The sequence below is a fragment of the Globicephala melas genome, chromosome 12, assembly GCF_963455315.2.
Source record: "Globicephala melas chromosome 12, mGloMel1.2, whole genome shotgun sequence".
In the NCBI taxonomy this organism is placed as follows: domain Eukaryota; kingdom Metazoa; phylum Chordata; class Mammalia; order Artiodactyla; family Delphinidae; genus Globicephala; species Globicephala melas.
In genome coordinates, this window is record NC_083325.1 from 9,420,165 (window position 1) to 9,436,488 (window position 16,324).

At 48.4% G+C, this 16,324-nt stretch overlaps 2 protein-coding genes across 2 annotated transcripts in view; one reads left to right on the plus strand and one right to left on the minus strand.

The window, feature by feature from the left end:
- Nucleotides 1–1,551: 1,551 nt before the first annotated feature.
- Nucleotides 1,552–3,387, minus strand: COX5B (cytochrome c oxidase subunit 5B). Its single transcript, XM_030838905.3, has 4 exons — nucleotides 3,223–3,387; nucleotides 2,587–2,660; nucleotides 2,319–2,418; nucleotides 1,552–1,750 (listed from the first exon to the last, which is right to left on the minus strand). The coding sequence occupies exons 1-4, from the start codon at nucleotides 3,323–3,325 to the stop codon at nucleotides 1,638–1,640; spliced, it is 390 nt and encodes a 129-aa protein (XP_030694765.1). The 5' UTR covers nucleotides 3,326–3,387; the 3' UTR covers nucleotides 1,552–1,637.
- A 5,320-nt stretch (nucleotides 3,388–8,707) lies between these two features.
- The window catches only part of FAM178B (family with sequence similarity 178 member B), a 102,797-nt gene continuing 95,180 nt past the window's right edge, over nucleotides 8,708–16,324 (plus strand). The window contains exons 1-2 of the mRNA XM_070046862.1: nucleotides 8,708–8,803; nucleotides 14,592–14,709. The gene's annotated coding sequence lies outside the window, so the exon portion shown is untranslated. The remainder of the gene's footprint in view (nucleotides 8,804–14,591; nucleotides 14,710–16,324) is intronic.

Below are 16,324 nucleotides of genomic sequence, written 5' to 3' on the forward strand. Positions count from 1 at the left end.
CAACTAAGCCCGTGCGCCACTACTGAGCCTGCACTCTAGAGACCGCGAGCCACAACTACTGAGCCTGCGCACCTAGAGTCCGTGTTCTACAAGAGAAGTCACCGTAGTGAGAAGCCCACGCACCGCAACGAAGAGTAGCCCCCGCTCGCCACAACTAGAGAAAGCCCATGCACAGTAACGAAGACTCAATGCAGCCAAAAGTAAATAAATAAATTTAAATTAAGAAAAAAAGATGAAGGAAAGGGCTTTTCTCTCCCATTATCAATTCAACTTACAGATCTAGTTTGGATCAATTTTGTGGCAATAGTAACCAAACCACCTCTATGGCAAATCCCAAAACAAAATATGTACTATTTCCATTTTACAGATAAAACAGCTTTTGAGAAATTAATTGTCCAAGGTGTCACAGGCATAAAGGGACTGAATCGGGCTTTTGTTTCTCTCAACTTTTTTTTTTTTTTTGGTTTATTATTATGATAAAGTTCAAACATACACACAAGTAGAAAAATGACAACCCCTCTTTTTTTTTTTTTTTTTTTTGCGGTACGCGGGCCTCTCACTGTTGTGGCCTCTCCCATTGCGGAGCACAGGCTCAGGACGTGCAGGCTCAGCAGCCATGGCTCACGGGCCCAGCTGCTCCGTGGCATGTGGGATCTTCCCGGCCCGGGGCACGAACCCGTGTCCCCTGCATCAGCAGGCGGACTCCCAACCACTGCACCACCAGGGAAGCCCACAACAACCCCTCTTGTACCTGGCTACAATGGATCAGTCATATCCCAAACTACTCTCTTTCTTCTTCTGTTTTAAAGTTAATCTCAGACATATTTCACCCCTAAGTACCTCAGTATATATTACTAAAGCATAAAAAAAAAAAAACTAATTCCCTTAACATGTCTAAAATTTAATAAGTTCCTAAATACCAAATATCCGTATTTGATATTTTTCTTTACAGTTGATTTTCTCACATCAAGATCCAAACAAGGTCCACGCACTGCTCTTGGTTGGTATCTTCCTCATGTTTCACTTGATAAGTACTCATACCTGTTTTTTTTCTGCTTGCAATTTACTTGAAGAAACTGGCTGCTGGTTTCTGGAATTGTCCCATATTCTAGATTTTGCTGATGGCATCCCCATGAACTATGCTTTGAACCTGGGTCCCTTAAGACTTCAAAGCCAAAACTCTCCCCACAAGGCCACTCTGTCTTTACAACAATGTGAGGACCTACTATCTGCCAGGCTCTTTTTATATATATCATTCCTAACACCTCACAAGGTATTTATTTATTTATTTATATTAAGATGTAACCCACCCTCAGAGAGCAGGCCCCCAGTGACAAAGCTAGATGATGGAGCCAGTATTACAAGTCCAGTCGGCCTGACTCCACAGCCCATTTTCCCCATGCCAGGTGGTAGCTACCACTGCATTAGGGAACTGGCAATCTCGGTGTTCAAAAGCAAGTGGATGGCAAGCTAGTATTAACAGATAGCTATTCCCAACATAATCATCCATTCCTTCCCAAAAAACACAGGAAAGAAATAAGACCAGCCAACTATGGAAGGAGAAGCCAATGTAATGGCTAGTCTTTACTGGAAAGAAGAAACTTTACATCACATTTTGAGTGAGTTAGTGCAGGGGCTCAGTGGGCCAGCTGGTGGGGCACCAGCTTGTAATGGGTTCCACAGCTAGGGCATCGCTGGGCCTCGCCCTTATGCAGCCAGAACCAGATGACAGCACTGTTGTCTTCTTCACCTGAAAGAAAAAAGGTGGCTGAAGGCCATCCAGGCTAGAAGAGGGGACTTTTTCAACCTTAACCTCTCTTCCTCAGACACCTCTGAGACACAGAGTTATGGCTGACACCTTATCAGTTCAAGCTCTCTCCCCATTTTTCAGATGAAGAAACTGAGGCCAAGTTTACCTGTGAGTAAGCTGATCTCTTATCAGAGTCACCACAGGTTCTCACAGTTCCCTGCCTATGCAGAACCCCAAAGCTGGGTCCATCCTGGTATGTACCCCTAGTGCCTAACATGGTGTGTGGCAAAGAGAAAGTACAATAAATATTTTGTAGATGAATACTCCTTCACGCTGCCTCTCCAATGAGGCAGTATTATTGATGTTCCAGGCCTCTTTACCATTAAGGATGACCTACTCGGGCAGAGAGGCCTGAGGGCCAAGACCCTTAGAACAACTTATTTACACACACATCTTCTTTATACACCTACACTCACACACAACAACAGATGTGAAGCAGCTGATAGACATCCTGTATATTAAACAAATATTAAACAAATGGATAAGAAAACAGTGGTGAGGTACTTACAGATGCAGCCCACTATCCGCTTATTGCTGATGGAGGGGACTAAATTAGGGTCTTCCTTGGTACCTGAGGCTGCCTTTGGGGCGAGTATATTGTACGGGTCCTGAAAAACAAATGAAGGACCCATTATGCCAAATGACCCCTACCCTCTAGGGGATAGCAGTACTGTTCCCACAAGCCAGGTTTCCTGGATGGAAGGCTCCCAGAGAGGAGGCCGCTCTGACTCCATCCAAGGCCATGAGCTCCCGAGAAGACACAAGGTCCTCCTCACCAGTCCCTTGCGTGCAGCCAGCATGACCTCCCTCTCCAGCCCAGTGGCCTGCTCATCATCAGTAGGAACACCACCTAAAGGAAAATACGTGAATTATGATGTCGCCTGAAATGATAAAGGAAAATGCACATATGGACATCTCTGCATACTTTTAGTGGGTCCACAGGCTCCTAGAGGTTACCCATACCCACTGACCCCTAAGGACCAGAGTCACGATACCCAAAAGTGGTACACGGGGTGATCCTTTCTTCCTTCGACCATGGAAGCCCATTTTTCGGCACATTTTTTCTAAAACCAGGTCAACCAGAGTCCTAGTGGAGTGCATCGACCTTGAGGCGGGCGCGGGCCTGAAGGGCGGCTTAGCCCCCCCACGTCCCGGATGCAACCCCTGCCCACCAAGGTCAGCCGACGTCTCCGTTTAGGATTTTTTCGCAGAAGGGTCAGTATGGTGGTCAGTAGCAGCGGCGGCCGAGAACAACGGGAGACGCCCGCGGAGTCTGAGGTTCTCGGGTCCGTTGTGGCGGTCACTGGGGCCCGGAGGAGCTGAACGGCCTCAACCCCCCGCTCCTTGCTGCCTTAACACCACCCCGGGAGGGCAACGGCACGGGTCCCCGGCGCTCCCGGCAGGCCAAGTACCTCCAGACGCCATAGAGCGCACCACGGAGACTCCACTGGGACCGCGGGCCCTCAGGGCCTGCGCGGCCAGCGCTCCAGCTCCGCGGAGTAACCTTGAAGCCATCACGCCAGCTACAAACACCACCACTTCCTGGAGCAGGCTCCAGAGGCAGAAGGCACTTCCGGGGGAGGGCTTCTTTCCCCTCCGTGACCACCTTCCGCTTCCTTCCGGCCTGGAGCCCGCCCCACTCACCTGACTCGGCCGGGGGGCGGGGCCGCGGGAAAGGCTGCGCATGCGTAGCTCTGCTTCGTTGCGTCCGCCGTGCAGCCGGGCAGGCGTGGAGGTGGTCAGGGTCTCAATTGTAGGCTTTTGGCGACCCTGCCGTTTACTAACGCTGGGATTAGGTGCAACTCGTTTTGCGTCTGTGGGCCTCAGGATCCTCGTCCGTGGAACGGGTCAACCACACTGGAGTTCCTGTGCTTCTTGCATGATAGTGGTGCTCAGGCAGCGTGGAGGCAGCTGATGGAAGACGTGAAGCCAGTGCCTGTCAGGATACTTGCTGCACACCAAACTGTCCAGATTTACGAGTGGACTCTGTGTTAGTTGTGATGCATGCTAATTGTGATGCTGGTTCTCTTGGCAGTGTGTGAGCCACTGCAAACTTGTGGCCCAGCCTACAAGAACTTGGGCAGGACCTGCCCGCAGTCCAAGCATCAGTTTCCTGTTACAGTGGTTTTGAGGTGATGAGGTCCAGGCCTGAGGCGAGGCTGGGGAGGGGGAGGAAGGTAGGGCCAGATTGTGGGCCCCTCCCAGGACCAAAGACTTTGGTGATGTGGGCTGAAGGGGTGGCTACTGGGAGGCTGTTAACTCAGTAGAGGTCAAGGGAGGGGAAGCAGGAAGCGGAGTTGATAATGGAGAATGGAGTCCCAGAACGTACTGGGACGGGAGTTCGGCGTTTAAAACTGAAAACATCTTCCGTAGCTCCCCCATTGCCCACAAGCTAAGATGTGCAAGTTTCTTAGGGTGGGCTTTGTAAACACTGCCTGCCATGGGCTCCTAGGCCCTAGTTCCCATTGTCAGTATAGCCCTGTCACAGTCTGGCTGCATGCAGTATCGGTTTCCCTACCGGATAGAAAACCCCTTCAGAGCAGGAATTATGCACTATTCACCTTTGAATTCTCACTGCCTTGCAGAGACCCGGCATATAATAGGATCAAGTAAATTTTAGTAAATTTATTTTTTGGAGAGAATATACAGAATCAGTTTTGTAGGGCTTCTCCTGGCCCAATGAGGTCAATTTGAGGTAAATTGGGGAGGGTTGAAGTCCCAGGTGTTCCCACCTGTCCCGTGGGGGTTATATTTTCAAAAGGACCTGATGGAGCATTTCTTCACGTGAGCACAGCTGGTCTTCGTGGGTGACCCTCTATCAAGAAAAAAAAATCATCTCTAAGGCCAAAGATGTCTTGATCCTCTATAAAGGTGTGTTTTGCTTTTAATGGCTTCTGCTGTTAATCCCTTCTTCCTTACCTCCACTGCACCCCTTCCAAATTAAATTGGGAAAAAATTCCCTTAAGTCCTAGGAATGTTCCCCAAGAATCTATAGTTGATGTGTACTTATGGTTAGATGTTTAATGCTGGAGGGAGAAAAAAGCATTGGTCTGGAAAATAGGTGTTCTGGGATGGAACCCCACCAGCCAACTCAGCAAGTCACTTTTTGTTTTGGCCACCATTTCCTCATCAGTAAAATTATGATTAGACTAGATTAGTATTTCCCAAAGTATATCCCATGGACTCCTGGTCTCCGGATATGCTCTCGGTAAAAAGGACTTGGTCAAGATAGGAAAGTTCTGCATTTGATAACCACCCTTTTGGAGATGAAGACACTAGCATGTTAAAGACTGATGAGGACTGCAACAGAGAATGCTGTTTAATTTTCCCATCATAATTGAGCACTGTTTGCCAAGAAACACCTGCTAACCCAACTCTCAGCGGACCAGGGAAAAATTCTGTTCTGATGTGTTATGGTTCCCTCCTGCCTGACCATAAGATAGTTTATTCCAGGCTATAAAATGGAAATAGAGTTGAGGCTTGTTTCTCCCTCTCACAGTAGGCTTGCCTAATCATAGGATGTTTTTTGCAGGTCTTTGTTTAACTCACAAAAGCCCTGAGATTATTCAGTCTAAGCTGGTGAGCTCCAAAGTCGGGACCAGGCTCCAGGGCATCCCCACAGGTCCCGCCCCTGGCTTCCTCGAGCTCTCACCACCCTCCGCTTACAACCCTGCCCTCAAATGTCTCCTTGAGAAACAGATTGGCTTGGGGAACGGCCTCCCACTCCTTCCTACTCCATTGTCTTTGCCAAAATAATAAACTTTTATTGAGTATTATTTTTTACTTTTATAGGAAAATTCCTATAGTGGTCAAAATAAACGCTCATTGTAATAAGTCAAACAACATATATGTTTAAGGAAAAAGTTGATTGTTGACAGTTTCATGTTTATCCTTTTTCTTCCTTTTTCTCTGCTCGGGTTTCTCAAGTTTAGTGCTATTGACATTTGGGGCTGGAAAATTACTTTCAGGGTGTTGTGGGGGGGAGGTGCTTTCCCGTGTGCATTGCAGGATGTTCAGCGTCTGTGCCATTAGCACTCCCCAGTGGTGACAACCAAAAATGTCTTCAGTCATTACCATATGTCCCCTGGAGGGCAAAATTGCCCAATTGAGAATCACGACTCCATTCTCCTACAGTCATATTCAACAAATACACATATTGCGATGTTTCTTAAAAATATACAGAAATATAAATGAATAGAAAATAGAAAAATATATCACTATTATACAAATTATGAGTAAATTCCTTTTTTCACTTAGAAATATTTTGTGGGCATCACAAATCGACACATAGAGATCTGACTCATTTTATGTAGTTGCTGCATAATATTCCCTACTGTGAAAGTACTGCCTATGAATTTACCCAACCATTTTCCTCTTGATGAATATGCAGATGGTTTCTAGTTTTTTGCCTGTCAATGCTGGGATGCACATCTGCAGTATATATAGCCTTATATTCTGGAGTCTTCATTTATGAGGAATAGGGTCAAAGGATGTGTACATCAAATATAAAAATAAATTCTGCCCAAAAAAACAAAAAAAATGTTATTGCAATATATAATATAAAAAATAGTGCAAAAATTTCTATACACGGTAAGAACAAATCTATGCGCCTTCCAACCAGGTCAAGAGAGCTTTTTTTTTTCGTGGCCACACCGTGTGGTATGTGGTGCGCCCCCTGCAATGGAAGGGCGGAGTCTTAACCACTGGACAGCCAGGTAAGTCCCCAAGAGTCAAGAAAGTTTTGATAGTGTCTGTAAAGCTTTTTTTGTTTTTTAAGAAAGCTCTGCAGAAAATATGGCAAAATATTAATAATTTAAAAATCTACAACGTCATTAAAAAAAAAATTCTGCCAGACTGTTTTCCCAAAAGTTTGAAGCAGTTCATGCTCCCACCAGCAGGGCACGTGAGTGCCGGTTCCCACCTCCACATGTGAGGGTTACCCACATTTTGCCAAGTCTGCCCACTGATGGATGGAAAATAAGATGCTGTTGGAGGGTCTTCCCTGGTGGCACAGTGGTTAAGAATCTGCCTGCCAATGCAGGCGACATGGGTTCGAGCCCTGGTCCGGGAAGATCCCACATGCCGCGGAGCAACTGAGCCTGTGCGCCACAACTACTAAGCCTGCGCTCTAGAGCCCGCGAGCGACGACTACTGAGCCCATGTACCACAACTACTGAAGCCCACGTGCCTAGAGCCCATGCTCCACAACAAGAGAAGCCACCACAAGGAAGAGTAGCCCCCGCTCGCCGCAACTAGAGAAAGCCCGCGCGCAGCAACGAAAACCCAACACAGCCAAAAATAAAATAAATTAATTTAAAAAAAAAGATGCTGTTGGAGTTCGTATTTAAGTTCCCTGAACTCTAAGGCAGCTGACCTTCATTTCATAAGTTTATTGATTATTTGCATTTCCTCGGCTGTGAACTGCTGGGCTCAGTTTCATTTTCTTTCAAACGGGCATACCACCTACCTCTGGAGCTGTTTTGAGGACTAAACGAGTTAACACAAAGTGCTCAGAAGCATGCCTAACACATTGTAAGTGCTCAGTTAATGCTGGCTTAAAAACTGTCTATTCAAAACTACCATATGACCCAGCAGTTCCACTCCTGGGTATATATCAGAAAAAAACAAAAACACTAACTTGAAAAGATACATGCACCGCAATGTTCATAGCAGCATTATTTATAATTGCCAAAATATGGAAGCAGCCTAAGTGTCCATCAACAGATGAATGGATAGAGAAGATGTGATATATATATAGATAGATACATAGATACATAGATAGATACACACACACATAACATACAACGGAATATGACTCAGCCATAAAAAAGAATGAAATTTTGCCACTTGCAGCAACATGGATGGACTTGGAGGGCATTATGCTAAGTGAAACAAGTTCAGACAGACTGTATGATATCACTTCCATGTGTAATCTAAAAACTACAAGAACTAGTGAATATAACAAAAAAGAAGCAGACTCACAGATATAGAGAGCAAGCTAGTGCTTACCAGTGGGGAGGGGGGAAGGAGGGAGGGGCAAGATAGGGGGAGGGGATTAAGAGGTACAAACTATTATGTTTTTATATAATAACATGTAAGGATATATTGGGGACTATAGCCAATATTTTATAATAACTATAAATGGAGTATAACCTTGAAAAATTGTGAATCACTATATTGTACACCTGTAACTTATAAAATATTGTACAGCAACTATACTTCAATAAAAAAAGTTAAATCATTAATGAGTATTTTTTTAAAAACTGTCTATTCAGTACATTCATAGTTGCTTGTATTTACCTAAAGGAACTCTGGAAGGATACACAGGAAACCAGTACAAGTAGTTACCTCTGTGTCCATGTTGGGTGGGGGAGGGAACTGGGCCCTTGAGGACGGGGTGGAGTGAGACTGTTCCCTGCAGGCCTCTTATACCATTTGGGGGTCTTGTTTTAACTGTGTGAATGTATTATCTGTTCAGAAATGAAATAAACATTTTTAAAATTGGCTATTCATATTATTTTGGGAGATTGTTTAATTGATTTGCAGATACTCAATGTTAGAGAAGTTATATCAATTCCTTTCCATGGGCCAAGGCTGGTCACTATTCAAGAGTGAGTCAAATGTGGCTTCTGCCTTGAATCTATCAAGAGGAATTGGAAGGGGGGAGGTTGTTCTTCACTTGGGCCAAGTTCACACAAGATTGAAGGAATGGGGTCAAAAAAAGGACTTAATCTGCATTTCTGTTGCCAGAAAGAGCAGCTCTGACTGGATCACAGAGGCCCCACCTCTTACAAAAGCAGATGCAGGACCAGTTTTTAATTATAACAAGGGGTGAGGGAGACAGTTGCCGCGTGAGGCCTGGCCCCATCCTGCAGCATTCAGGGACAGCTCGGAGCCCCGGCGCCTCCTAGCGGGAGCTGAGGATCATGTGACCCAGGGGCTGAACCTCTGGCAGGCTGCTGGGGGCCAGGACCCTTCTGGTGGAAAAGCCAGGTCAGAACAAACTGAATGTTTTTGTGCAGATGCTGCAAACCCAAAATGGGTCACCTGGCGCCGTGTCAGCATGGGGCCTGGCCGGGCTGAGGCTCAGAGGGATCCGAGGGAGCTTCTTATTTACAGTGTGTGTGTGTGTGTGTGTGTGTGTGTGTGTGTGTGTGTGTGTGTGTATGTGTGTGTGTGTGTGAAATGAAAGCAGTCTGGTGAACCAGGGGGCAGTACAGGACACCTCACGCAGGAGAAAGGTGAATTGCCGCCCTTCCTCCTCCTCCCAGGACCCTTCTCTCGCCACTGATCCCCCTGCCCAGCCCTGGAGAGCTCTGTTTATTCTTTCAAGGAGGAACCTGAGCCCCACCTGGGAAGTCCTAGTATTCCTCTCTTCCTCTACATCCACCTCTTCCTTCCCCCTCCCTCTGGGCCAAGATCTGTTGTTCCCAAGTCAGTTGGGGCCCCACTGCACTGCATGGAAGAGGTTAGAAGAGGACTGTTTGCAGAGGGTGCACAGGGTTTAGGGAACCCCAAGGGATGGTGAGGACCAGGGACGGCCATGGTGGGATGCTCTGACCACCTGGGCCAGGCAGTGTTGGCACGTGGTGACCACTGTAGCAGCAGGGGGCGCTGTGCCCGGGCCAGAGCCTGGTGGGGGCGGGAAGGGCCCCTGCTTCCCCAGCCTCTCTCTCCTCCCACCCTCCTCGCTGCCTGACTGGCCACCAGAGGACAAGGGAGTCCCTGGATGTGGGCCATAGAGGTTAGTGCCCCCCAAGCAGAGAGAGCAGGGAGAGGGGTGAAGCGTGGACCTGGGGGACCAGGCAGGGAGTGACCAGCATAATTCTCCAGCTGGGACAATCCCTGCTCAGGTGGCTCAACCACACTGTCACCGACGTTTTCAGCTCCTTGCTCCCTTGCCCACTGATCTCAACACTAAATTTACGCAACCGTGTTTTTTCTGCTTTCCTGCTTCCAAGGCGGCTAGCACCGCTGGAGAACGTCACACACTATGACAGGCTCGTGACTGTTGCCCTTGGCTGAGCCATTGTTATTGGGAGCTTGGCAGTTTTTTTTTTTTTTTTTTTTTTTGCAGTACGCAGGTCTCTCACTGTTGTGGCCTCTCCCATTGCAGAGCACAGGCTCCGGATGTGCAGGCTCAGTGGCCATGGCTCATGGGCCCAGCCGCTCTGCGACATGTGGGATCTTCCCGGACCGGGGCACGAACCCGTGTCCCCTGAATCAGCAGGCAGACTCTCAACCACTGCACCACCAGGGAAGGCCGCTTGGCAGTTCTTTTGCTCACTGTTCTTTCTTTCTTTCTTTTTATTGATTTATTTTTGGCTGTGTTGGGTCTTTGCTGCTGCGCGCGGACTTTCTCTAGTTCCGGCGCGCGGGCTTCTCGTTGCCGTGGCTTCTTTTGTCGTGGAGCACGGTGCTCAAGGCACATGGGCTTCAGTAGTTGTGGCACGCGCGCTCAGTAGTTGTGGCTCACAGGCTCTAGAGCGCAGGCTCAGTAGTTGTGGCGCACAGGTCTAGTTGCTCTGTGGCATGTGGGATCTTCCCAGACCGGGGCTCGAACGTGTGTCCCCTGCATTGACAGGCGGATTCTTAACCACTGCGCCACCAGGGAAGCCCTTGCGCACTGTTCCTAAGCCCTAGCCCTACCCACTTGTATTTTACTCAGCCTCCCTTCCCTCCTCTTCCTCTTTGACCCTCCTCTTCCCCTCCCTTCCTTCCTTCTCTCTGGTCTTGGAGGAACTGGGTCTCCCCTCCCCAGGGCTGCTCCTTCACCTGCCGGGCTCTTCCTCCTGTCCCTGCATCAGGCACCTTCTCTTGGCCTTCAAGCATGCTGAGACATGAGTCTTTCCTCCACACAGCGCCTCTCTGTCCTCAATCTGTCTTCTCGTTCCAGACTTCTTGCAAGAGTTGCTCCCTCCCTGAGTCTACATCTTCAGCAACCACTTACACGTGGTCTCACCCAGCCGGCCTTCTGACCACACTGTGCCCTGAAATTCTGTCCTCCTATTTGCCAACCCCCAGACTCCTTTTACAACCTCGTTTTCTTAGATACCTTCCCAATGTGAACCGCCTCCTCCTTGCCTCCCGAAACTAAACTTCAAGGCTGCCTTTCAGCCTCTCTTCTTGGCTTTTCTTCTTCTGCTGGAGGCTGGATCTCAGCTGCCACTTCCTTGACTCAAGCCCCACCAGAGCCCTCTTCCCGCTCCCAGCCCACTCTCTCCAACTAAGCTGGCCACCCCCATCGGCACCTCGTGGTTCTTCAGGGACTGCAGAATCAAGTTATCCAAACTCACCATCTTTCCCCTCCAAGCGTCCTCCACCTCTCCCTCCCTGTCCACCTCTTCCCTGCTTACAAACCTTCAGGGACTCCCCCTCTCCTAGAGAATGAAGGCCGAATACCCCAACAAGTCTTTAAATCCTGCCTCTGCTGCCCTCGCCCTTGGCTTTCCAACCACGACTTATTCTTTGCTGTTTTACCAAAGGCCTCTCTGCTTTTTCCCTTTAGGGATTTTAGGACCAGTCCTGACACCTGCCTCCCAGGGTGGAGAGTTATTTGTTCCCCCATTGTGTTTTCTCATAGCACTTTAGACAAATCTAAGCAGCTGGGTTTGAATCCAGTGTCTCCTTTATTAGCTCTGTGACCTTGGCCAAGTAGCTTAATCTCTCTGAATCGCTGTAAAATGGTAACCTGTAACCTCAGTCCAGAAATAACCCTACACATTAATGGTCAATTGATTTTCAAGAAGGGTGCAAAGACGATGGGGGAAAGAATAGTTTTTTCCACAAATAGGAAATGTCCAGAACAGGCAAATTCGTAGAGACAGAAAGTAGATCAGTGATTGCTAGGAGCTGGGGGAAAAGGGGAATGGGAGTGATTGCTAATGGGTTCTGATTTTTCTTTTGAGAATGTTCTGGAATTAGTGATAATGATTGCCAAACCTAGTGCATATACTAGAAACCACTTTAAAAGGATGACTTATGGTATATGAATTATATCTCAACTTTTAGAAATCAAGCCCCCCCAAAAAAGAAAGAAAGGTCCACTTCACAGGGTAGTTGTGAGGGTCAAATGAGGCAGCATGTGGGAAATGGCTGTGTTGCCTTTGATGCTGAGAGAGTGGCTGTGTATCCACCTTTCTCTCCCACTAGAGTATGAGCTCCCCCTGGGCAGGACCTGCTGGACCACATTCATCTTGTTCCTCTCTTTATCCAAGTACCTAGCATGGAGTCCAGCATGTAGTAAGTATTCAACAAATCCCAGTTGTCTCCATAAAAGACAGCTATACTGCTTTTGTTCTTTTTATTTTTTTATTTTATTTATTTATTTATTTTGGGGGGTGCTGTGGTGTGTGCATAAGGGATCTTAGTGCCCTGACTAGGAGCTGAACCGCTCCCCCTGCAGTGGAAGCACGGAGTCTTAACCGCTGGACTGCCAGGGAAGTCCCCACGTGTTTTTTTTTTTTTGGTACGCTGCTTTTGTAAGCCAATGGGAACACGTTATAGGTAAGCACACATGCATGTGAATACATTCAAAAAATGAGTTCATGAATCCACAGGGTTATTGGGGCAATTCATCTGAACTGGACACTTGTTCAGCTCAGAGTAAGCAGAAGATTCAAAGAAGGAGCTTCCAAAACGTTCTCCTCCCAGAATGACATCAGAGAGCCTGAGCTCAAATCATCCTCTAAATACAGGTCTAGAGGGCTTCCCTGGTGGCGCAGTTGTTGAGAGTCCGCCTGCCGATGCAGGGGACACGGGTTCGTGCCCCGGTCCGGGAAGAGCCATGGCCGCTGAGCCTGCGCGTCCGGAGCCTGTGCTCCGCAGCGGGAGAGGCCACAACAGTGAGAGGCCCACGTACCACAAAAAAATAAATAAATAAATAAATAAATACAGGTCTAAAGAATTAAAAAAAAAAAAAACACAGAAAAGTGACATGCCAAGGATAGCCCATGGTATATACCCTTTATTCAGTCCTCATCCTTGAATCTCTGTTCTGTCCCGGGAAGGAGTGTTTTAATCCCAAAAAGGCTCTGGGCCTGTCAGTGGAGTCTTGCACGGAGTCACCCTCACTGGTTTTTGTTTTGATATTACATGCTTCATCTACAGGAATAACTTTGTATTAGACCTCACCTCCTGAATTCTCTGTGGACTCTTAAAATCGACCTGGTTTCCAACTGAGCTCACTTTGGGTCCCCTCATCCAGTTCTTGGAATCTGTCCTCTGGGCTGACACACTGGGGTTCCCCTCCTGTCAGTGTGTGGTTCTTCCTCAGCAATAGTCGCCTGGGTGGCCCCTCTTGGGGCCTAGCCACTGACTCCCACGTGTAGTCTTGTTACTACCTTTTTTGGGACTCCCTGTTCCCAGCTCCTCCCATCTCTGTTTGGCCTCTGTTCCTTCAGTACTGAATTGGATCCTGCTGAGGAAACCCCTTAGCCTGGCCCTTGAAGTCCTCATCAAGCTGGCTGTCGCCTATGAGTCCTGTACTGCCCCACTGATAGGTGACATTCCAGTCCTCAAATGTACCATTTGCATTCATGTCTTGGCACATTCCTCACATGCTTTTTCCTCCTTTTGAAAATAAGTTGTCAATTCCAACTCAAACTTCAAGACTGTGGGGCTACGTTGTCTGTGAGGTCACCAGACTCCCCCCACCCCTCACCGGCAGGGTCTCATCCCACTCCTGTGTGCTCCAGAAGCATCAGGCACACCTCCACTATGGGGTTGATTACATTGCAGGGTAATTATCTTTTTGCACGTGGTTTGCATCTAGGCGGCTAAGGCATGGTAGGTGCTCAGGGTTTGTTGAATGATTACTGAATGGACTAACGCTTTACACAGGACAATTGTTGAGCTGTCTTTTGCTGTACCTGGTTGTTGAAAACTTTGTTCATTTTGTTACATAATATCCTTGTACAAAATCCCACATGAGAAATGACTTCTGGAATGGAAAATAAGGAAAAAATTTTATTTCCTCCTACCTCAGAGACTCTATATTATATAGAGAAGCATGTAGCCCTTCATGTTTCTCCCCTCTTTTTCTTGCTTCCAAGAAGCTCAGAGACAGATTTAATATTCATTAGCCCTGTTGGCCAAAATTTGGGTCTTCTCCCTCATTGTGGTTTTGATTTTTTATCTTTTCTCTAATAAATCTTGAAATCAGTGTAGTGTGGAGGAAGAGGTATAGACTATGGAGTCAGAGAAACATGGATTTAGATGGTCTCAGTAACTAGCAGCTGTGCAACTTGGGCAACTTTCTTAACCTCTCCGAACCTCCAATTTCCCTTTTGTAGGGCCATTTAAAAGGGTTAAATTACAACTCATATTGCGTATGCAGCACCTACTAGGTGATCAATAAATGATAATTACATGAAGTAGAAGTTATGGATGAATAAAATAATTGGAAGTGTCACTCCAGGCTGGCTTTTGGAAGAATAAGCAGCTACTCACGTGGCATGACTTGGGAAGGAGCAAGGCCAGCTCCCCTGAATCAGTCCCATCACTAGGGTGTGTTCAAAGGACTCTTAGGAACACAGTTCTTTAACTGGGCTAAGAGATCAAGTCACTAGGAGCGGGCATGCATAGCAGGGGGTCCCCTGGAGCAGGGCCTGAGGGAACAGAGATCCCAGGAAGAGGAGCTGGAGGAGTAGGAGGAGGGGGAGGGAGAGGACAACGGGGCAGGTCCTCAGCTGCCCATGGCCAGGCCCTGCAGGGGTCTCTCCTGTAGTCCCTGAGCCACCCGAAGCAACCCTGTTGGCCAAACCTCTTTTTCTCTCTCCAGGGTCCTCTGGGAAGAATACAGAGGGCCTCAAGGACACAGACCCTGAACACAAGCAAAGAAGTAGGACAACAGGTCTCCAAAGTGAAGGCAAAACCCTGAGAGATGTGGGGAAAGACAGGTCAGTAGCAAGGAGAGCCCTGGGGTTAAATGCTGGCTCTCATAACCCCATGTATGGCCCTGGGCCAGGCAGGTGGCCTCCAAGCCTCAGTTTCTTCATCTGAAGAATGAGGGTAGCAGTAATGCCCTCCAGCCTGCTGTGAAGAGGTAAAATTGGGGGAAGCATCTATACACTGAAAAGGATTATTCTTGTGTAGGTTATTTTCAATTTTGCCTGTCTCTTTATCTTAAACTTTGAAATGATGCTCATTAAAATGGATCTAACCTATATATGTTTAAAACGGCAAGAGTTCTCCAAACAACAGTAAGGAGTTCAGATGGGATCTGTTCAACTTTTCCATTATCCCTTTTGACAACTGGAAGTCAGATGAATTAATGGGCCTGAACTCCTAGAGGTGATGATCAAAGGAAGTCAAAGCAGCAATGTTGCTGGGAAGGCCTCCCAGCACAGGAGGGCTGCTGCCTTCCCAGCCATCACATCCTGGCCCCAGAAGAGGGGGCTTGCTTACAGTATGGGCTTAGCCAGAGTTCCAGCAGCAGCTCTCCACCATCCTGCCTGAAAAACCACACAAGAGGATGATTAGTTACTCATGATGCCTAATTAAAAATCAGTTCTCCAAAAAAAAAAAAAAAAAATCAGTTCTCCAGAAGAGTAGGATGTGGGTTTTAACTGATGGCAGGACTGGCGGAGGACAAAGAGGAATAATGTGTAAATGGCCCAAATCAATGCCAGGCATGGGGTAGGGGCTCAACCGGTATTTGTTGAGTGTGAGTCTGAGGGCCAAGGCCCTCCAAAGCGCGTGCACACAGACATTCACACACAATCAGGGACAGATCCATTCACAAAGCAAAACGTGGCGAACCATAACAATGGATGGTGGTTACGAGCGCAGTGCTCCCAACACACAAGGCCTGTAGTGTCTCAACTTTAAAAAGAACCGAAGTGCTAGGACGACCAGGTCTGGAATCGAATCTTGACACCGCCCCCTTCTGTCCGTGTGCCTTTGGCAAGTGGCCCTTTCCCCCGGGGCCTTGGTGTCCTCATCTGTAAAACGGACACCATCGTGCCCTGATAAGGATTCAGCGATTTACTGAATTTACTAAGGGTCAGCGTGGGGAGGCAAGCCGTTGCTGGCGGGAGCCAGGGCTGGTGCCGGGAGCGCGCCTGCGAGGCCGCCTGCAACCTCTGGGGGGCGCGCACGTGGTGCGCACGTGGAGGGAGTTGCGCACGCGGCCCGGAGGCTGGGCGCGCAGGGAGCAGCGGTCCCGGAAGCTGTTACTAGAGGTCAGTGGCTTGCTGAGGTCGACCTTGAGGTGCTGGGAGGACCCCGCAGTCCAGGAGGTAGGGACCTGCGCCTGTCCCCGGCCGGCCCGCCGGTCCTGCGTCCTCCACCCCCACCATCTTGGAGTCCTGTGCCCGCTCCCTTTCCCCGCTAGCCGGCCCTGTCCCCTGCCACCCTCCCGGGCCTCCTGAGCCCTGCCCTTCGTGACGAGGGCTCCCTGTGCCGACTTCCTCCCGCAACTCAGGGAGTAGGCCGGCCAGCTCCGTTTTACAGGTGAGGAAACTGAGGCTGAAGGTCCTCGAGAGGCGCATGGTGGCCACACAGTAACTTCCC